The 9,346-nt window shown below is 42.2% G+C and overlaps 1 protein-coding gene across 2 annotated transcripts in view; it reads right to left on the reverse strand.

The window, feature by feature from the left end:
* Positions 1–153: 153 nt before the first annotated feature.
* Positions 154–9,346, reverse strand: part of sgpp2 (sphingosine-1-phosphate phosphatase 2) — a 17,980-nt gene continuing 8,787 nt past the window's right edge. For both annotated transcript variants that reach the window (XM_050056998.1, XM_050057007.1), the window contains 3 exons: positions 6,731–6,910; positions 2,927–3,016; positions 154–899 (listed from right to left, as the gene is read on the reverse strand). In XM_050056998.1, the coding sequence (XP_049912955.1) occupies positions 354–899; positions 2,927–3,016; positions 6,731–6,910 (816 nt within the window). In that variant the 3' untranslated portion in view covers positions 154–353. The remainder of the gene's footprint in view (positions 900–2,926; positions 3,017–6,730; positions 6,911–9,346) is intronic.

The following is a 9,346-nucleotide window of genomic DNA, read 5'->3' on the forward strand; positions in this document are numbered from 1 at the left end:
GCATGTCTGGATTAAGGTGGGGTTCTCCCGTTTGCTTCTTAATGTGGAAATGTTTTGGCATGTGTGGCCTCTGTAATACGCAGCACAGCAATAACTCAGCGCTACAGCCTTGACTACACAAATCAAATAACGATCGAACTGGGAAGTCATAAAAACTTCATTGCTACGTGAGCAAAACATTTTATTTGCTTTCAGCTTAGTTACAAGTACACTCTTGTGAATTATGCCCGGCAAAAGCTTCTTGTGTAAGAAAGTTAACATGTAAAAAAAAAGGTCATTTGATACACAGTGAAATAAATATGAGGTAAATTGTTCAGTTCAGGTCATTTATACATCAGTCTTGTGTTAATAGGTCATAGTATCCCCAGTAGAATGAAGACTCTATTGACCAGTATCGAATTAACAAGTCCAACAGCTGTGTATGTGACAAACTTATACGGCACCTCGATCTCTCGCTTCCTCCTGGCACTGTCGTCACTTTTTGGCACTCTGTACCATGCGTGCAACACCTGCAGGCTCAGTGTCTTCACCACCTGCCGAGTTCCCACTAAGGCTACAACTCCCACCACGAAGCGAGCAGCACCCAGTGCCAGGACAGTCAGCGTCAGTGTGGGTAGGGGTACAGGAAGCACCCCCTTGGGCTCAAAAGTCTCCCCCAGCTGCTCATTCACCCAGTATCCCACAGAGCACCCGGCCCCGACCCCGAGAATGGTGGTCGTATCCCCCCGCGTGGGGCTGTAATGGTCCAGCTCTGGGTACGTGTAGCTGAGGAAGAGGAGCAGAGACAATGCCACGACGGGGGAGATGCTGCTCCTGAGCTGGAAGTTGTCGAAGGTTTCCCAGTATGGGTAAGTGAGGAACAAGATGATGGCTGAGATCAAAGCACCACAGATCACATCCTGAAAGCAGAAGAATGACAACATTTTGAGCTGGAATGCTTAAAGGGACAGTTCAGCCCCAAATCAAAAATACATTTGGATTGTTTTGGCGTGAGCTGCCGGGTGTTGGAGATACTGGCCGTAGAGATGTCTGCCTTCTCTTGAATATAATGAAACTAGATGGCTCTCAGCTTGTGGTGCTCAAAGCGCTGAAGAAATACATTTAAAAATTCAACAGCAATGTCTCTTTCCAGAAATCCTGACCCAGTTACAGACCTTGTTATGAGCAGTAGATCTATTGTCCTACCGAACTGCCCCCTTCAACCGTATCACACTGTGGAAGGAAGTGTGCATCTACTCATGGACAATAGGCTTGTGATGGCGTGAGGTGTAACGTTAGCTAGCTAGGTGAGCTTGCAGCAGATGCACACTTCCTTCTGCACAGTTGACAGGTGTAGTTCAGTAGGAAGAAAATGGTTCCTACATGAAACTGCTCACGACAAGGTGTGTGGATTATCTTGAGTGACCCGGTCATGATAATAATAAGTATTATTATTTAGGGCTGTCAAATGATGGAGGCAGATGAGATGACGCTGCTCGGCCCCGTGAATGGAACATTTACATTTTAAAAAACGCCCAGTGGAACTGTTGATAGGAGCACCGCTCTCTGCGATTTCAGCAGTGAGAAATTTTCATACCATCGGAGTCCCGCAAGCCTGAATATCACCTCAACGTAAAGAATTTAGCAGCGAACCTGAACGTCCGAGCTAGCACAGCCTCTGGTGCTAGCACTAGCATTTAGCCTCGTCGAGCCACACTCAACCAGGTGTTCAGACTGAGCAAGTCTACCTGTGAGTAGAGATGTACCGATAACACTTTTTCCTTCCCGATACCAATTCCGATCCCTGAACCTTAGGTATCTGCCGATACCGAGTACCGATCCGATACCAGCGCGTAAAATAAAAATGGATGGGATATGAATTGCTGTATGTCTCAACTCCTAAAACTCTATGTAAAATATTAAGAAATAAATACATAATAGTAGAATGAATGCCATAAAACTTTTTTTTATTATTATTATTATCCAGTGTTGACACAGATCAAGACACAGGTTAAAGTGCAGCCACACAATTTGGTAAAAAGACATTTTAAAGGCTACAGTAGAATGCTTTTTAAACTCCGCTCCGTTTCCGTTTTGTTTGCCTGTAGCGTGCGAATGCGTAATGACATGAGGCATTACGTGGTATCGGATTGGTCATAGGCTGTACTCGCCGATACCCGATACCGCATTTTAGGCAGTATCAGAGGCATTTCCGATACTGGTATCGGTATCGGTACAACTCTACCTGTGAGTGACTAACAACCTTGCAAAATGGACTGCAGACCAGTTTGGGTGGTAGAGGACAGGGGGACAACTGTGTCCAAAATGCAGCAGCTTTACCACGACACAGTTGTCCAAGTTTGTTTGAATTTAATTTTTTAAAAATACTTTAACAGCAAAAACTGATGTATGCCATTAATTTAGATTAATTAATCACAGAGCATGTAATTAATTAGATATTTTTTAATCACTTTTTTTTCATCTTTATTTTTTTTTAATTTTTATTTTGGTGTTTTGAGTACCACACGCTGAGGGCCATCTAGTTCCATTATACTCAAGAGAAGGCAGACATCGCCATGGCCAATATCTCCAACACTCACATGAAAGCAATCTAGATTAATAAACAGCACAGAGGAAAAATATGAATTCTTGATCTTGTCTTTCTAACAGTAGCTCAAAATACATTTTTCCCCTTTCCTGCCAAGAGTAGAGGACAAGATCAATACCACTCTCATGGTGCTGATCGGTGTATTTGTTACCTACTGGCTGCTGGCTTTAGTGGACAGATATGAGAGTGGTATTAAACTTCTCATCTAACCCTCATCAAGAAAGTGAATATGCACGTTCCACAAATTTTTTTGTATATGTATGAAAAAATATTCCTCATAAAGCAGTTTTCAGTGATGAGGTCACCCTGACTAATGTGTGCTTAAACATGCTAGCTCACCAAAACTGAGTGCATGCCAGTGTAGAGGCGGCTCAGACACACCAAAGACGACAGTGTCAGTGCGATCAGCAAACCCACCTCGAACTGGAACTGTGACAAAAACAAAACACTGAGATCACTAACCATCGCAGCGTCTGATCTGTGGATACGTCTCACACACACACACACACACACACACACACACACAATGACAAACACCACCACCCTGATTAGGGAGATAAAAGATGAAATCTGTGAGAGCAGAATGTCATGTGTCTCAGATTCCTGACATTCCTGAGTGGAAACACAAGAGCAGTTGTTGTTCAGTGCTTCTTTTTAACCTTCCTCCTCTTTTTCCCGTTAGTTTTTGATCAAATCATCCATTCGTCAATCCTCATAATGGCGACGTGTACCTCCTCTTTCTGCCGCTTATCCTCTCTGCCGGGTTGACGTACTGCCTGTCATCAATTCACCGCTCCTTTATTCCTCTACTGTCTCTCCATCCTCTCTCCCCTCCCTCCTTTACCTACGGCGGCAGGTTTTGTTCCCCGCTCCATTTCAATAACAGTGAGAAGAGAGGCCTTGTGTATTCATTCACCTCCTCCGCCCTCCCCTCCTGTGCCCCCCCTCCTCTCCTCCTCTCTTGCCTTTTTTCCTGTGTCTTTTCCTGTCTTTTGCAGCTGGAAGCCTATTCACTGGTAGTTCATGAAGAGAGGGTTTTTTTCAATGGCCACAAAGGATGCCGGGGACAGGAGGGGGTCACTCTGTGATTGACTGTCGTGACCTCCGACCTGCTCCGGGAACTGGGCGAGCTGCCCTGAGGCCCTGTGGCTATTCAGGAGCCTCTGCAACAGCCGGCTACTCATCTGAAGCTATGCGTGCTCTTTTCTTTCAGGGGAATCCTTGAGGAATTTCAGGCCACAGTTAAATGCCTTACTGTACACGGGCTGTCTCGAGTTGCTGAGATGATTTCGCTGACCTTGAGGACGACACAGTGAGAAAATTAAGCAAGTAGCTGAAATGCTGTGAGCACAAATCAGGCTGACAGCTGAGGAGGCTGTAAACTACTGACTAAAGTAGTCACTCAGCTCTTCATTTAAACACAGAGCTTGATTAGGACGACCTATGATTGAGCCGCTGAGTGTTTTATTGACTTGGCCGTAGAGTGTGAGAGATAAAGAGAGGAAGAGTCAGGAGGAGGAGACGTGGACTGACAGTCATTGACTCAGTCGAGTCCATCAGAGGACCAAACAGCAGCTCGACGGGTGTGGCTGATGGTGACTGATGGTGACTGCTGGCCCCGCCCCTCCCTGCCCATTGTCCAACAGCTCAGTCAGGACCCGGTGATGGACAGCGGGGCCACTCCCTTCATCCCACTCAGACGCCAGTGAGCTGGCTGCCCTCCGCAGCCTCCCACTGCCTCAAACTCTTTGCCTTCAACACTTTGACTCGAGTGAAGCTGGATCGACTGATTTAACACTAACTGGTGCCTCGCTAGTCTTTAAAGGAATTCATCAAATTCAATAGCGATTTAATAGCACTGCTAATGAGACACCTATTGTCACAATTACAGTTCAACAGCCACTTAGCCTGTGCTAGCTCTAATGAGATCTGAGCACATCATTTGCAGGCAGCAGTGGTGGTAATATCATTTTTTTTTTTATAGTAATGAGTAGTGTGACCGTTAGCTGTCCCAGCTTTGGTAATAATATCACAGTTGCCAATCAAGGAAGTCTGTTCAGTCATTTTCATAACTCTAAATATCAGACTGATGTTGTAGCTTTGGTGAGCTGAGGCTCAGGAGGAACAGCGGGTTGTCCACTAATCGGAAGATCACCGGTTCCATCCCCAGGTCCTCCAGTCCAAATGTCGAAGTATCCTTAGGCAAGATACTGAACTCAGAATTGAGCTCCAAGTTGAGTGTGTGTAAATGTAACTGAGTAGAAGGTGGCATCCTGTATGATTAGCCTCGGACATCAGTGCATGGCTGATGGGAACGTCATTCGATTTGCAGGTATTTGGTCAGGAACAAAAGTATTGGAAAATGAGGAAAAGTTAAGGGATAATCAATATTATGATAATTCCTCATGAGGGGACCATATGAATGTCTCCACCAAATTTTGTGGCAGGCTGTCCAAAAGCTGTCAAGACATTTCACTAAAACAAAAAGTGTCGACTAAAGACTGAAGTCTTGAAAAAAATAGTATAATGTTTTGACCCTAAGGCAGACCTTAAGGTGTTCCCTGACGGAAACATGAAAGTCTAAACCAAATTTCACCCAATAGTCAAGACATTCCACTTAATGTCAACCTAGTGGTGGCTTTAGAGAAATATCAAGTCAGAGGATCCCCAAAGTCATTAGGCTTCATCCTCTGGACACCATATATGGATATGGTGCAGTCGGAGTCGCAAGTCGGAATTTCCCAATTCCCAATTGGAAGTCTCAACTGGAATGCCCCCCTTTAAGTCAAATTTCTGACTCAGAAAGTCGGAGGAACCTCACAAACATGACCTTGAATTCCAAGATTGGTGCTCAGTGCATCAGCAGTAGTGTAAGCTGTGGTATTCTACTGTTTATTAGCACTTCTGTCTTATTTGTGTCTCCTTAAAATAGCTGTACACACAGTACCATGCAACTTCTCTCTGTAGACATGTTGCTACAGTGCTGTGATTAATTGGTATTGCTGACAATGGACGACCTAGCTGCAAGTGGCATTGTAAACAACATCTTGGTTTTCCGACTTATTGCACTGGAACACAGTCAGTTCGGGTGTGACATCATTCCCAGCTCCGACTTCCAACGCACATGGAAGGCACCATGAGACTTTGGTCATGTGAGACGGTTATATATGGAGGGGATTCCCTGCTCAAGACTGGTCTTTGACTGTGGATATCAACAGTCTTTTTGATCACTCTACTCGTGATGAATGACGACTCTAACGCCTTCACAGTCGATGCTGCGGCCTGTTTTGGACCCCAGCCAGATCCATTTGCTGATGAAGACCATGAGATGCGGCTGAAACCATCTCACAGAGCATAATATATTCGTTAAACATATAACAGTTACTAAGCAATATCATATTTGTGACTAAGTACTGTATCTCACAACTGCTTACAATATATAAGTTTACAATATATATATGTATATATATATATTTATTTACGTTTGTTTGTTAATAATTCCTGTTTATTTAACTATATATTTGTAAATACTATTGTTTAAATTTCTTATATTTTCACGTATCTTTCCTCTCTTGCAAGGAGCACCTGTAACATAAATAATTTCCCCTCGGGGATCAATAAAGTATTTCTGATTCTGATTCTGATTCTGATTCTGCCAAGAGAACCTTTGAGCTGGTTCCCTTTGAAACCTGGAGCAACATCACTTTCCTTGTGCTGCTTTCAGGCGCCTTTTTCAAGTATTGATCCATTGAACACGAGCAAATTGGTGCAATTTCTTTCAAAAACATGGGGAAAAAGGCAACTTGGTAAGAAATATCCCACAAATTGCAGTGATTTAGAAAATTATTTTTTTTAAAAATGGGGAAAAAGAAAAAAGCTAGAAAAAAACTTATAAAAACTTACAAAAAAAATCATGATACAGAATTATAATTTCTTTAGTGCTTTTCTTAGGTAATTTAAGTTTTCTTTTCTTTCTTTTTTTTTTTTTTTTTTACTAATTTTCTTGTTTTAATTTTTCTTTTTTTACTAATTTCTTGCTATTTTTGGGTCATTTCTTCTTTCATCGCACATTGCCTTCTTTCCATGTTGAAGCCACTTTGCTCAGATTTCAAATGCTTAATCGGAGCCATCAGCGATGCCCACCTGAATCCTGGGCTGAGCACTCAGTAAAACCGTGAAGGAGATGGCGGTGGCGGCCATGGCGTGGGTGGAGGGCAGCCCGTACTCTGCATCAACGCGCGTCTCCAGCTTGACCACAGGGGGGGAGAGAGGGCGAGGCAGCTTCAGCACATCCTTCATCAACTGGCCGATGTACATCACCAGCTGTGGGAGGAGAGAGGACAAGTGTCTCTGGATGCAGGGTTGAATATCTTCTATTATATTTCTATTTTTAATGTTTTATAAATGTTTGCTTTCATCAAAATGCTACAGTTTAATCAGATTTCACACTGATTTGATTGAACTCTGATTAAGTTGTAGTGCTTGTAAGAACCATGATGTTATCTTTCCTTATTTAACCCTTTGAAACCTGGAGCGACATCAGTTTTCTTGTGCTGCTTTCAGAGATCTTTCCCAAGTATTTAAACCTTTGAATCCGAGCAAAATGGTGCGAGGTCTTTCAAAAACATGGGGAAAAAAGGCAATGAGCAACTTGGTAAGAAATTGAATTACTAATAAATTAATATATTTAGAAATGTATTTATGGGGCGCTGGTGGCTTAGTGGTAGAGCAGGCGCCCCATGTACAAGGCTGTTGCCACAGCGGCCCGGGTTCGACTCCCCTCTCTCCCCCTTCACACTTGTCTGTCCTATATATTAAAGGCGAAAAAGCCCCAAAAAATATCTTTAAAAAAAAGACATTAATGTATTTACAAAATAGGGAAAAAAATATAAATTTATAATTATTACTATTTCTATTTTTATTACATATTGAAAAGTATGGCGCAGAATTATTTTAATTTTTTGTTTAATTTTCTCTTTCTACTAATTTCTTGCAAATTCTTTGGGGTAATTTCTTGNATTTATAATTATTACTATTTCTATTTTTATTACATATTAAAGTATGGCGCAGAATTATTTTAATTTTTTGTTTAATTTTCTCTTTCTACTAATTTCTTGCAAATTTTTTGGGGTCATTTCTTGCTTTCAGGCACCTTTTGCAAGTATTTAAACCATTTAACACGAGCAAATTGGTGCAATTTCTTTCAAAAACATGGGGAAAAAAGGCAACTTGGTAAAAAATATCCCACAAACTGAAAAAAAAAATTGGAAAATTATAATTAAAAATATGGAAAAAAAAAAAAAAAGCTGGAGAAAAACTAACAAAACAATTATGTTACAGAATTATAATTTTTTGAGCACGTTCTTAAGCCATTCCTTCATTCATAGTTTGTTTTTAACTTCTGTCCTTCTGTCTTTCTTTTTTCACAAATTTTTATTTTTTATTTTTCCAAAGTCTTGTAAATTTTTGGGTCATTTATTTTTTTGTTGCTCATTGCCTTCTTCCCATTTTTTTTTGTTGAAAGAAATCAAGCCAATTTGCTTTGGTTTCAAAGGGTTAAGGAATGCACAAAATGTAAAGTGTATTTTTGGCATCATGGAACAGATTTATCATCTATACTTGGCATGAATAAGTCGACAGCACCATTGCAGTTAAATAGCAGAAAGGAGTGCACAGTGCCGCAGTGTGCTGGCCACAAAAGCAGAAATTAGAGATGGAGGAAGATGATAATAAAATAATGAGTAGAGGAAGTAAAATCCTGATCAGGGTATGGGCTAAAACTAACCACACAGCCTTATAAATAAGTAATCACCATTCCCACTCCACAAAAAAAGGAACTGTACGAGAGTGGAGACCCACCCTGGTATAAAGTGCAGATGCTGCAGTCACACAGAAACAAAATCTATTGTAAGAAACTGAGAATTGAAGAAGGCAGTGTGTGCTGACACAGCGTCTTCAGCCGGCGGGGTCAGACAGAGGGCTCTTGACAGAATGACACACTCCGTGCAAGGTGTGTGTGTGTGTGTGTGTAGTGGTGGTGGTGTAAAGGTATTGGTGTGTGTGTGTGTCCTGCCAAATGTGCTGCCTATTCTCTTTCATGAGATCCCCAGCGGCCCTCAGAGGGGCAGCCTGCTCCAGCTCCAGGTTTATTTAAAGCTCTGCCTTGTATATTTAATGAATGGCTGTCTTAGCGAGGAGCAGGGAGGCAGCGCACAGAGAGCGAACAGGACGCTAATGTGTGTGTTTAAGGGAGAGAATAGAGAGGTTGTTATTACCATCTCTGCTGACACTGTAATCAGGAAATACTTGTTACCATGGTAAATGCGATATAAAAGTATGTCTGCTGACCTGCTGTTAGTGCAGCAACTTGTGGGCACATAAAGGTACACCGATAGAGAGGGAGAGACAGGGGAGATTATGGAGTACACAAAGTGGCCAAAAATATGTGAACACCAGAACATTATCCCTCATCTTAAAACTGTGGGAATTCATAGGCTGCCATAACTTCAAAAAGATGTCGCTGAAGAGTGGAAGCAGAGATTTATGAAACTGGCTGCAGGAATTTGCTCCTGGTCCCTCTTAAGCCTAGTTCACATTACACGATTTTCACCGCGATTTTGACGTCGCAGAGGATCTTGAGAGCCACCTTGGGTCGGAGGTGAGTCGGCAGATAGTCTGCCACGACGAGTCCTCATGTGTGAACAAGCCTACGAGCAAGTCGTCTCCTCGTCTGTGACTGGAACTGGATATCTGGCATGC

This window comes from Epinephelus moara, chromosome 2 (assembly GCF_006386435.1).
Source record: "Epinephelus moara isolate mb chromosome 2, YSFRI_EMoa_1.0, whole genome shotgun sequence".
NCBI lineage: Eukaryota > Metazoa > Chordata > Actinopteri > Perciformes > Serranidae > Epinephelus > Epinephelus moara.